The 13,690-nt window shown below is 35.5% G+C and overlaps 1 protein-coding gene across 11 annotated transcripts in view; it reads right to left on the bottom strand.

Moving 5' to 3' along the window:
* Window positions 1-13,690, bottom strand: part of SMAP1 (small ArfGAP 1) — a 184,750-nt gene that overhangs the window by 19,560 nt on the left and 151,500 nt on the right. For 7 of the 11 annotated variants that reach the window (XM_031667159.1, XM_031667167.1, XM_031667161.1 and 4 more), the window contains 2 exons: window positions 4,280-4,370; window positions 3,329-3,382 (listed from right to left, as the gene is read on the bottom strand). In XM_031667159.1, coding sequence (XP_031523019.1) covers window positions 3,329-3,382; window positions 4,280-4,370 — 145 coding nt within the window. The remainder of the gene's footprint in view (window positions 1-3,328; window positions 3,383-4,279; window positions 4,371-13,690) is intronic. The other 4 variants (XM_021937408.2, XM_021937412.2, XM_031667163.1 and 1 more) reach the window with 1 other exon arrangement.

The raw sequence follows: 13,690 nt of genomic DNA, 5'->3' as shown, positions 1-13,690 counted from the left end.
AGGGCTGTGGATAACGCCTCCTGACAAGGAACCAGGCTGCTCTGCAGTGTGCATGTGGTACACAGATGGCCACAAAACAGAACCCCTGCAGGAACCGTTAACGGGAGGTTGAAATGAAACCTCTAGGGTCACATCCAAGGCCAGTTATAAGTAATTCTTCTCAAGCCTTATGCCCAAAGCATGCGCTCGCCCTTGAAGACTTTATTCTCAGAGGCGGTCTTATGCCCCCACACTCCAAAAATAAGCCCTACTGAATAGAAGCATTAGTCTGGGGGAACTGTCCTAACCAATTGGTAAGCAGTCTGTCAATTTTTATCATCTTTAAAACTAATAAACAACAAAGAATAGACACTAGCCTAACAGTATAATTCACAGTCCTAAACTAGCTTCCCAAGTAAGGGGACCCGAAGAGCACTCTTCTCACAAACCCTAGAAGCTGATTTTAATTCTATTTTAACATAGGACGTGCATACTCAAGTCAGCATATGTCTGTATTTGATTCAAATTTGGTACATTCAGAGATTATTCAATCTGGCACTTAGTCAACATGGGCCAAAGGCCCTCGGTAATTTCTAAGACTGGAGGCAGCTCAAGTATCTCACCCTGTTTGTGGTATTACAGAGTAAAGTACTATAATAAATAGTAGTCCTACAGCTTTCAAACACGAATTAATATCTAAATATGAGGCAGCTCTTGTAGGTACTATCGGGAACATAAAGCAGGGGTGAGCAAACCCTAGCCCCATGCCTGTTTTTAAAATCGATCGGAACATAAGCATGCTCATTCATTTACATGTTCGTTTATGGCTACTTGCATACTACAATGGGAGTTGACTAGTTGCAACAGAGATCATAAGGCCTGCAAAGCCAAAAATAATGTCTATTTGGCCCTTCTTGGAAAAAATTGGACAACCTCTGCTAAAAAGTATATATAATATAAAGCGTTTTATGTTTGAACTTTGAATGATCAGGAAAGGTGAGCTTAAGAAAGGTTTTACCTGAGTTACTGGGTTACAAAAAATAAAGTAGGTTCATTAAAGTCCCATTTAAAGGAAAGATCAAATCTCTTAAAACTAGTCTTAAGTATTACGCTATTATGAAACTGTTAAGAGTGATAAAGAAGGCATGAGTCCCAAGGATCCGTAGCTGTGTAACTGAACTATCGCTATGCAGTTTTTCTCTATATTTTCTGGAAATGTTTTAAGTTAATGTCTGTTCTAGTCTCACTCATACGGAGATATGCCGTCATCTTTGCATTACCATAAATCATACTTCAAGGCACCTACCCCTACAATTTGCGCTGTTTTTCAATTTACAGGGGAAAACCAGGGTCCCATTAGAGGACAGCGGCATGCTTCTGAGCAGATAAAGAGCCTGAGGCCCGAGGTGGACATCAATCATCAATCCACATTTAGAATCACTGTTTGTTTTGAGCTGAAAGAGACCTTTGATTTCTCTGTAGTCTCCTGGACTTTCATGAATTCATCAAATTTTATGCTTTAACACAGCTTTTTTTAAAAAAAAAAAGTCTGAAAATATTTTTTAAAAGAGTTTAGGAAATTGATAACCAGCAGATGTGAAGAGCTGTATGTGCTCTGGGTAAGACACTTCCTCTCCTGCTGCTACAACTCCCTCACAGCAAGACAGCCCTCTTTCTAACCCCATCTCCCACCCCTGCCACCTTTGGAACTCTTTCACCAAATGATCTAAAACCCACTATCAGTCATTGAAAAATCCCCCATATATTCTTAATCTTTTTTCACAAACAGTCCCTAACTTCTGCTAAATGAACTTTGGTTCTCCCCTAAAGGCACTGTTTCCTGAAGCTGTCCCACTGTCCAAAAGAGCAACATCCCAGCAGACCTACAAACCCATGAGTGACGGAAATAAATGTTAGTTGATGTAAGCCACTGAAATTTTGGAGTTGTTTGCTATGTAACATGCACAGCAAGAGGTGACTGTTTTAGAAACTGATACAAGAGGGGTGCTGCCACAACAGAACCCTAAAATCTGTGGCATTGACTTTGAGACAAGGTGGTAGAAGATAAGGAAACATATGCAATAGTGAAATGGCTGGTAAACAGTGCCCCACAATAATCAGGAAGGTAGAAAATGTATCAAATGAAGTTATAGTAGAGCTGCCCTAGCTGACCCACAGAAAGAGAGAAACAGATGTTTAATGTTGTAAGCTGTTGAAACCTAGGCTTATTTACTATGCAGTATCATTCCAACAATAATGGAATATCTCAAAGGCCACTCATACTGTTTGTCGACTAGATGCCATTCACTCCAGGCTATTCAAGGACACTGCTAGAGCAATTTGTCCTTGTCCTGAAAGTATCAGATTTACCTCTCTACAGTTCATTTCTAACACTAAACATCTTGTAATGTCATCCTTAAAAAAACCCTTTCCTGCCCACCTTGCCCTACGATCATCTAGTCTCAGCACAACCACCACAATAATTCTTTAAATACTACAGTCAGATTATTTCTTTTCAGCAAATTCCTCCAATGTGTTTCCAGGTCACTCAGAGTTAAAACCAAGTCCTGTTATAGTCAGCTTGCACCCTCCCTACCCCTTCCTTCCTTGTCTCCTCTGTTACTATTCTCCCCCCAGATCATTCCACTTTAGCCACATTGTCATCCTTGCTGGTCCTTGCACACTTCAAGTAGGCTCCTACTGAAGAGCCTTTCCATCTGCTGTGTTCTTCTCAGAATGCTCTCGCTTACAGATCCAGATATCCAGACATTCTTCACGCCTTTGCTCCAATAAGACATCTGTGAATGCCTCCCTGTCCACCCTATTTAAAATTACAACCATCCATTTCTGTTTTCTTTCATCTATAGTACTTACCACCTATAACCTACGATATATTTTATTTAATTGTTTATTCACTGTCTCTCCACATGAAATGAAAGCCCCAGAAGTTAGGAGTTGTAGTCTGTCCTCTTTCAGATCTATCTCCTTAGTGTCTACAATGGTACCTTGACACACAGTAGACAGTAGCTATTTGTTGAATGGAATGAGTGTGTAAGATAAGAATCAGGCCTAGATTATATTTTATATTTCTAAGTTATAAACTAATAAACCAGGCAATGCAGACTGAAAAAGGAAGCTGCAGTGAAGACAAAGATATACTACAGTTTTACTAAGATTTTTTTTACTTTAGTAATAATTTTTTTTCTTTGTCTCTCATTTACAGTAAAGGAAATAAAACAAGAAATTATGAGGACTACAATTCAACATAATTGTATTTAGAGCCCCTGGACTGAAGCCTTATTTTCAAAATTACAGTTATTTTTTATATTTCTAATATAAAACTTTTTACCATCATAGAAGAATTGTACCTCCAGGGAGTATATTTGTATGATGTACCAGCTTCCTAAGAAATGAATAAAACATTCAGCTATAATTCTTAAAACAGACAACAATTTACTCAATAACAACTAGGATCAATTTTTGGAAAGCAGTATATGAAGTTCAACTATTCCAACTAACTGCCTTTTACTCTTTTCCTTCTCAATCTTTCTCCAAACTAAACAAAGAGAAAGACTGAAATTATTCCTGTGCCAAGGCTCAGATATTACTAAAAGTAACCTTTTATCAAGCCAATTCTTTTAGAAGAAAAAAAATGTAAAAAAAAAAAAAGAGAGAGAAGCTAACAATATTTGTAGATAAGCACAATATAAACACCCCTTGAATGAAGGCCTGCTTACTTACCACACAGACTACATATACCTTTCAGCCATGAGAACAAACAGGACATTAAATTAAAACGAGCACTTCTCATTATCATTGAATAAGTTATATGAATCTAGTCACTAGATTTGGATGCAAAATGTGTTGCTTCAGTTAACCAAAATTAAATTTTATTTTAAACCAACACATTTTACAATAAGGCTACCCTAGAATCATTTTGTTAAGGGGAAAAATCCCCCACAAAACTGAAAATTCGAGAGACAGAGAAGAGAAAATAATCCACTCTTTATTGTAAGCACTAAAATGTCACATCTACCAAGCCTTCGAAGATTACTGTGATATCTTCTTTTCCCCAAGGAACTCATTACTTGTATTTCAGTGAAGACAGTGCTGACAGACACCAGCTCCCTTATTAAAGATTTCCTTTTTGTGGGAAGTTAGCAAACTAATCATACCATTTTCAAACTCAGTTAACAGGTACGTTTTGGCATACTGAAGATAAAGCCATTATATTCACTCCAAGAAAAAGTTTCAATTGTTTTGTAACTCTAGCAGCGACCTTTTCTTTTTTATCACTTACCAAGTCCTAAAAGATCCACAGTGGGCTCCGCAGCTTTTTTAGGGCTGGTACTTTTTTTAGGCTCCAGTTGCTGTTCTTCTTTCTTCTGCAGCTTTAAAGTAAATAATTGGATTTATTAATTTTTCTTAAGTAAATTTAACAAAATTTTAAGCCCCAATTAATTACACGTTTTTGATAAACAGTGTAAAAAAGTAAATGAAACACAGTATAATAAAACCTAGAATATTGTTCATTATATAAAAAAACAAGTAAACATGACTGTTGAAGTTGCAATGACAGTCCTTACATATTGGGACCCCAAAATTGTGAATAAAACAATTTAACTCTTAATATAATTGTCCTTAACTACTAGCTCTTTTATATGAAATTACACAATTTAAAGAAACACATTTCATATTAGTTCCTAGACACTATTAATGTACTTCTGTGTCCCCACTCAAATTTCATCTTGTAGATCCCATAATTCCCATCTTTTATATGAAATTATACATTTTGAAGAAATGCATTTCATATTATTTCCTGGCTACTACTAATGTACTCCTATGATACAGTTTCATTCTGTGTCTCCACCCAAATCTCATCTTGTAGCTCCCATAATTCCCCTGTGTTATGGGAGGGATCCAGTGGGAGATAATTAAATCATGGGGGCAGGTCTTTCCTGTGCTATTTGTTTATGTTAAGGGGGAGTTTCCCTACACAAGCTCTCCTTGCCTGCTGCCATACACATAAGATGTGACTTGCTCTTCCTTGCCTTCTGTCATGATTGTGAGGCCTCCCCAACCACACGGAACTGTGAGTCCAATTAAACCTCTTTCTTCTGTAAACTGCCCAGTCTCAGGTATGTCTTTATCCACAGCATGAAAACGGACTAATACGTCCTGTTAGCTGAGACTGGAGAGGCCTCAGAGTCTTCATGAGCACACTGTTAACCCATCATCCACACACTGTATGATACATGAGACACAACTGCCAAGAAAAGTCTAATGAAATGGTATTTGATATACTTTCTTCCTGAATCTACATTATTAATTACTTTTTAAATATAATATTCTTCTAGTTCTCAGGAGCCCAAGTCACAGTTACACATTCCAAACTTACTTTCTCACAAAAAACACTGTATAGGACAGAATGAAAAAACCTACACTTACTGGATTATCAATTCTAAAGCCTACTTCTAATAAACTAAGAAAATAAAACTTTCAGTTGAGTACAGTGGCTCACACCTGTAATACCAGCACTTTAGGAGGACAAGGTGGGAGGATCCCTTGAGCCCAGGAGTTTGAGTCCAGCCTGGCAACATAGCAAGACTCTGTCTCTACAAAAAATGAAGAAATTAGCTGGGTGTGGTGGTGCACACCTGTAGTCTCAGCTACTCGGGAGGCTGAGGCTCAAGGATTGTTTGAGCCCAGGATGTCGAGGCTGCAGTGAGCTATGATTGCACCACTGCAGTTCCAGCCTGGGCGACAGAGTAAGACACTGTCTCTCAAAACGAAATAAATAAAGAAAGAAAACACCAATTCATTTGTCAAACCATTTCAAGATCATTTCTTCTACAACTACCTAAAGAATTCACAACTTAGTTATATGAGTTCATTTTTTGTTAGCTACTAGAGATATGTTAACTTCTAAAAACATGTATCTATCCTTATTTGTTTTTTAATCACTATACTCTTCCTTAGAATTGTTTAATCAATTAGCCTACTATTACCAGCTGTCAAGTCTTTAATAACTCTCTCAAATACAGAATTAGCCACCTGTAACAATATATACTTTTCAGAAGTTTAATATAATCCATTTCACTTTCTCTATGCTTTCACTTTTCAATCTCTAATACAGGTTCAGACTTATCTTGCTTATCAAAAGGATTTCAAAATAATTTCAAGAAAAATATTCCCTGTAGTCATGAAGTAAGGAATTCTTTTCAACTGATTACTCAATCTGTTACTATAAATAATCAAATCTGCAAGGGAATCTGAGGATCGTGTGGCCACGAGCATGCAAACTTCAAATATTCCAGGGCAGGATCCTAGCAGCTTCCTGGGGTAGGTCTTCATATGGTTACATCACAGCCTATAATACTCTGGAGAGTGTCTTAAAGTAGTCTTTAAGTAGGTACTTAAGTCTAATCTCTATTTTACTTTGGCTTAAAAATCAGAAAACTTTGAAGTTGAAAATAAACTTAGATAATCTGGCCAAACACACATTCATTCTGCAAATTAACTGAGGCTCAGATGTTATGTGCCAAATAGGAATACAGGAACTAAAATTCTTATTTTCTGCCACTCCAAATTTAGCATTCTTTTTTTTTTTTTTTTTTTTTTTTGGGGGGGGGGTGTATTTTACTGCATCTTCTTCCACGGAAAAAAGCATAAAACAAACTAAACTTGTGAGGAATTCCTTCCTATTTATTTTCTATGACCTAAGACTTTGGAACCTCTTCAGGCTAAAAAGGATCTTTATAAAAAATTCAAATAGAAACTCTGTTTTATAAGGCATCTGTCACCAAATTAGAACTACCTTTTAAAATACTGCTGAGTATGAAACTATCTGTCATGGTTTGAAAAGGAAAGAAAAAGCCAAATCGAGCAATGCAGAGGTCCTCTGGTAATCCCGACCCCCCACCCCCAGAAGTACTGCAAACAATTTGGAAAATATCTTTCTTTCCAGATGTTCACACATGTATCTGTGTTCTAAAAGCTTCTCATGTTCCTAACATTTCAATTTAAATGGGTAGTGATCAACCATTTCCATAGGAAACTATATAAATGAGAACATATGTATAGCTGTGCAAAGTAAAGAGAAACACTAAGGCAAGAATAAGGGAAACCCTAAACAGCTTATCAAATTGCAGGTGGGGCTCACTAGCAGTTTTTGAAATCTATTTTACGGGCCACAACTAAACATTTTTTTTGGCATATAAAAATGATACAGAATAGAAAACAGAGTACACTGCATAAAAGAAAGGTAAATATTCCTAGATTGTTGTTTTGCAAATTTGTACACACATGTGAGCACAAATCTGGATCATAATGTAAAATGTATTTCTTAGCAGAGTGGTAGGTTGAGAAACACTGCTCTAAAGACAGTCTGCTCCTTTGCTCCTAAAATGGGTCAAATTATGAATGAGAAATGTTTATGCCCTAAACCCCATTATTCCAAGTAGAGTTGGCTATTCTAGATGGATTTCAACAATTCAGACATGAATTATCCTTAGAGTTGGCATCTGAAAGGTTGTCCCACAAATCAAAAAAGCAAAAGGACTGATCACTTTAAAATCTACTTTGTATCCCTCCATTATCGAATCTTGTGGAGGCCATAATCTGAACACATCAATGTGTGGCAAAGGTGATTTTAGAGATTACTCTTCTACGTCTTCGTAGTATATACATTATATACGTCTTCATATATATATTAGTGAAAGCCACAAAGATTAAATTCAAATGATACTCTTCTTCATTGATAATTGTAAACATAAGAAATTAACCTCTTTTTTATTTTTAAAACATTTAAGGATAAATACACCAAAGCACAAACTACATAGGTAAGGAAACTTCCTAAAATTCTAGATAGAGTAACAAGTACTTAACCTTTTAGAGCTTAATATCCATTAAGAGTTATTAATTTTCTATATAGTTTTCTTGAAAGACTTCCTAACAAAAATTGAAAGTTATTTCTTATTTATATTTAAAATTATTTTTACAGATTTTTGTGTAAAATGACAGGAAGTAAGTACGTATTTTCCTAGTCCTAGATGAGTAATAACAACTAAAAATACAGACTCAGGAGATGCTGTTGCTGGAATGTGTCACCCAAAGTTCACATGTTGGAAATTTAATCCCAATGTAACAGTTTTGAAAGGTGGAGCCTAGTAAGAGAAGATTAGGTCAGAAGGGCTCTACTCTCATGAACAGATTAAAATCATTACCACAGGCATAGGTTAGTTATCAAGGGAATGAGTTTGTTACAAAAACAATTTCGGTCCCCTCTTGTTCGAGTGCTCTCTTGCCCTTCCAACTTCCAACCATGGGATGATACAGCATGATGGACCTCACCAAATGCTGGAGCTGTCCTCTTGGACATCTCAGCTTCCAGAACCATGAGCAAATAAACTTCTTTTGTTTCTAAATGAGTCTGTGCTATTCTGTTACAGCAGCACAAAACAAACTGAGATGGAATAAAGAAAATCTTTGCATATACACTGCCATTATGAAGGTTCCAAAAAACCTGAAAACATGCAATTCCCTAATAAAGATACAGACACACACACACACATAGATTCAAGGTTTTTAAAAAAATTTTTTTAATATCTAGGTGCTGTGTTTTATTCCATTACATTGTACATTTAAACCCAATACTATCACCAGTAAATCAAGGTAGGCAAAGCCTATCAAAAGACTACTTCCACACCGAAAGCAATTGCAACAAAAACAAAAATTGACAAACGGGACCTCATTAAGCTAAAGAGCTTCTGCACAGCCAAAGAAACTATCAACAGTAAACAGAAAACCTACAGAACAGGAGAAAATATTTGCAAAATATGCGTCCGACAAAGGTCTAATATTCAGAATCTACAAGGAACTTAAACAAATTAACAAGCAAAAAACAACCCCATTAGAAAACTGGCAAGGACATAAGCACTTTTCAAAAGAAAACATACACGTAGCCAACAAGTATATGAAAAAATGCTCAACATCACTACACGTAGCCAACAAGTATATGAAAAAATGCTCAACATCACTAATTATTAGAGAACTGCAAATCAAAACCACAATGAGACACCATCTCACACTAGTCAGAGTACCTATCATTAAAAAATTTTTTTAAAATAACAGATGCTGGCAATGCTGTGGAGAAAAGGGAACACATATACACTGCTGGCAGGAATGTAAATTAGTCCAGTCATTGTGGAAAGCAGTTTGGCGATTTCTCAAATAACTTAAAACAGAATTACCATTTGACCCAACAATCCTATTATTGGGTATATGGCCAAGGGAATAAAAATTATTCTACCATAAATACATATCCACACATATGTTCACTGCAGCACTGTTCACAATAGCAAAGACATGGAATCAACCTAAATGTCCATCAACAGTAGTCTGGATAAAGAAAATGTGGTACATAGACACATGGAATACTATACAGCCATAAAAAAGAATGAGATTATGTCCTCTGCAGCAACATGGATGGAGCTGGAGATCATCATCCTAGGTGAACTAATGTAGAAACAGAAAACTAAATAATGCATGCTCTCACTTATAGGTGTGAGCTAAACATTGAGAATACATGAACACAAAAAAAGGAACAACAGACACTGGGACCTACTTCAGGTTGGAGGATGGGAGGAGGGACAGGATCAAAAAACTATCAGGTAATATTATGCTTATTACTTGTATGACAAAATAATCTGTACACCAAACCCTTGTGACATGCAATTTACCTATATAACTAAAACCTGCACATGTACCCCTAAACCTAGAATAAAAGTTAAAAAAAATAAAGTAAAAATAAGAAAAGACTACTTCCAATCATTATATCATTACCACTGCTAGGACTGCCTAATACCGCCATATTCTAAAAGTTGACGAGACAGGTATTCAGTTTCTGACTGAAGGGGAAAATCATGGCTGGCCTCAGATATCGGACTAGGAAGAGACAGTTGAAATAATTCTCTTTTGTCACACTGAAGAATCCAGCATTTGAAAAATCAAACATTTAAAATTATTAAAATCAAATCTAATGAAATAAGATAGGAAGTCCAGAATAATTTTCTTCTTGTCCCTCATTACAATATCTTAGCAACAAGGTAATTTAAATAATCCAGATTAATCAAGAAGAGAGCAGCAGTACCCTGTGTACATGCTAAAAATCCTGTCTCATGGCCACTCTGAAGTCTAGTTTCTACAGTAAAGCACATTTGATGCTCTTTGTCTTTCTTTACAACATAAATCACCAATGTTAATGTGTAGAGAGGAATGGCAGATTTCCAAAATGTATTCCAATTAAACATTTTGGTTAAAAGATATATGTGTAATAGATTATGTCTTCCTGAAAAGCTTTTTTAAAATGGAAAAATCTTCAAGAACATGTTTGACTTTTTCCAGGTTTGCCTATAACACAACAAGTCATTTTTATCAAATATTTTCAAGACATAAGGTTGTAAACCTTAAACAACAAACATGAATACATAAACTATCAATTTGTACTTTTGTTCTGTAGCATACCAATTGTATTGTACTTTGCAAAGACTTACAAGATACAGTTATTTAAGATACCTAAAATACAGCTATCATATAAATACAAAGTAAATATTACCTGAAAGCCAAATTTTAGAAGATTTAAGAATAAAAATGCTATTGTCTTGTTAGGATTTACGGGCAAGGATTACTGGCGTGTGATAACAGTAAATTAATACCTTGATGACCACACATTCCCTCATATAACTGTCATCTTTTTGATATCTCACATTCAGTTCAGACATGGCAAGCAATACATACGGACTCACTCCACTTTAAATTCTGCTGCTATTAAAAACACTGCATAGGAAATTTGTCTTTTAATAAGTGAAGAATGCAGTCAACTGTGGGTAGATAAAATCAGGCAATCTATAATTTATTAAACAAAATTTTCCAACAAGCAAGAACATGAGTCTACTTAGATAAAGCAATTTTATAAAACGTAATTTCCTTAGATTCATATTGAGCAGATGTCTCATTCAAATTATTAAAGCTTTTATTAGCAGAAGCTTCACTACCCAATCTTTTTGTGATTCATTATCGCTACCCCACAGAATACAATTGAATAAAAAACTATTTAGGTTCCAACTCCTACATTTACCACCATTTCCTAGCCCTTTAAATAACAGACATAACAGCTGAGCCTCTAGAAGGTGATTCACTATTCTTCAGCTGGCCAGTTAATGTAGACAAGAGCATAAATATATACTACAATAGGAAAGCTATACAATTTTCTAAGTTCTAGTGGTAATTATTCAAAATTTTCTTTAAAAACTGACATCTCAAATTATAACTTAGTTTATTTATAATCAGTTTCCTTTAATATTCCTAGAATCTTAAAACTAGAAGAAACATAAAATGTATTACATTCAACTTTTTCATGTTAACATTAAGGAAACTAAATGACATGATTTGTCCAAAGGCTCCATAAGTAGCTATTGTGGCAAAGGTTAATCTCCTAACAGGGTTCCTTCCCCGCGCCATAGTGGCTTTTGCTGAATAATTTCTATCTATCAAAAATTAGATTTAAAAATAAATATTTACCCAATGCTTAACAATACATGCATATTCTTACAATGACAAAACAGAAAACTGCAATAAAAAAAAAAAATCATGCCAGATGGCACATGACTGTAGTCCCAGCTATGTGTGAGGCTGAGGTAGGAGAATCGCTTCAGCCCAGTAGTTGGAAAACAGGCTGGACAACATAGCAAAAACTCATCTCAAAAAACAAACAAACAAACAAACAAACAAAAAACACAATCTGATAGAGGGTCAGAGCAAGTATGCCAATACTTTTAACTCAAGGTACACTATAAAGACCACATGAAAAGTATGATTATTTGAAGTTCAAAGGTAATGGTAGTCACGGGTGATAAGGATTTTATAAAGGTAGTGACATTAACTTTTAGGTATGTAGGAAAAAAAGGAAACAGTCAAATAGGAAACACGGTTCACTCTGTTGCCCAGGCCAGAGTGCAGTGGCAAGATTGCAGCTCACCGCAGCCTTGATCTCCTGGGCTCAGGCAATCCCTCTACCTCAGCCTCCCAAGTAGCTGGGACTACAGGCATGCACCGCCACACCTAGCTAATTTTTGTTTTGTTCTGTTGGGGATTGAGACACAGCCTCACTCTGTTGCCCAGGTTGGGGTGCAGTGGAGCAATCACTACTCACTGAAGCACTGACCTCCCTGGAACTGGCAATGGCACCATGTGAAGAACACTGAGTGGGAAAGGTGTTAGATGGTGGATGTATCTGACTGACCTGTAGTTCTACATGTAAGGAATAAAAGATAAATCTGAAGATTTTTATTCTATTTCCACAACATGGAAGGACCTAAATAAATAGCCAACTAGAGCTAGCATTCATATATGTCACCGTTTTTCAAAGGGGGTAGTGAAAAGAAAAAAGATTACTCCTGGAGAAGTGTGTTGTGCATATGCACTACACTGGGGAAGAAAGATTTGATCACCATTGTTGTAGGTGAAAGGCTTTGTGACTGTGATGTGGTGAGAGCAATACTTTAGGAAAAAACTAATCTACTGCCTCAGTAGTACTTGATATTTGAAATATATCAAGAAAATTCTAACAAGTTACTCAACAACACATAATTCCCAGAATACTATCCCATCTGATTACCTACTGAAATCTTCATAGTAGGTTTAACCTTTACTAAAATTTTCAGTAAAAAATTCATAAGTTAATATTATCCACTATATTACCTACGTTAGTTGTTTACTCAGATAAAGTCTTTTGACCATATGCTATAAATACATTAATAAAAATCAGTCTTATATTCCTACATAGATAGCTATAATTACTATGTTTGTATTTGTATGCTTTCAAAACTGAATTATATACAACCTTAAAACTATTTTATGTGAGAAAAAATCTTATATATAATTCTTGTTTATTCCCAATATCTTATTTATTCAAAATCTTTAGTTTCTTTTTCTCCTGTTTGCCATTCTTTATAATACAGATCTTTTTCAAATTAAAGCTGTCAACACAGAGTACTCTTTTTGAATTTAATATTCTTAAATTGTATTTTTAGGGTTTAATTTATTACAATCTACATTTTATTTCCCCAATCATATGGACATCTTTCAGTAAATGTTCTCTGTAAAGCCTATGGACACTACCGTCCCAAACAATATTTCACTGGGCTGGAGAAGTTATCAAGGATTTACATGAATTTCAGAAGTAGAAGCAGCCTTGAAGACATTTAGTGACTCCATTATGTGATACACAAACAGACTGTAACATCTCTCTTACACATTCATTCTCTCTGTAAGAAAATCTTCCAGTGTTATGGAATCACCACGTATGATGATACAGCATATTTTACATTCAGACAATTACAAGTATTAGAAAGTGTCCTCTTCACACAATTTGTAACATCTACCCATTTATCCACACTCTCTATGCTACAGCCATGCAGAAAACAAATGGAGGAATAAATTTGTGGAGCTGACCTTCTCCAAAGCAGAAGACGACCATTAATTCATATCAGACCTTTGGTCATCTAAAATTCAATGACATTTTCTTTTGTGCTATATTCAGGACAGTTGAGTTTGGGTACATTTGCTTCAGAATTTTACATTTATCCAATTTGTTGGCATTTATTTTAACACTATCTGAGGAATTTATTCTGTCCTTTGATATCTTAACTAA

Source organism: Papio anubis, chromosome 6, assembly GCF_008728515.1.
Source record: "Papio anubis isolate 15944 chromosome 6, Panubis1.0, whole genome shotgun sequence".
NCBI classification, from domain to species: domain Eukaryota; kingdom Metazoa; phylum Chordata; class Mammalia; order Primates; family Cercopithecidae; genus Papio; species Papio anubis.
The sequence above is the reverse complement of the archived record's forward strand: the minus strand, read 5'-3'. Positions and strand labels throughout refer to the sequence as shown.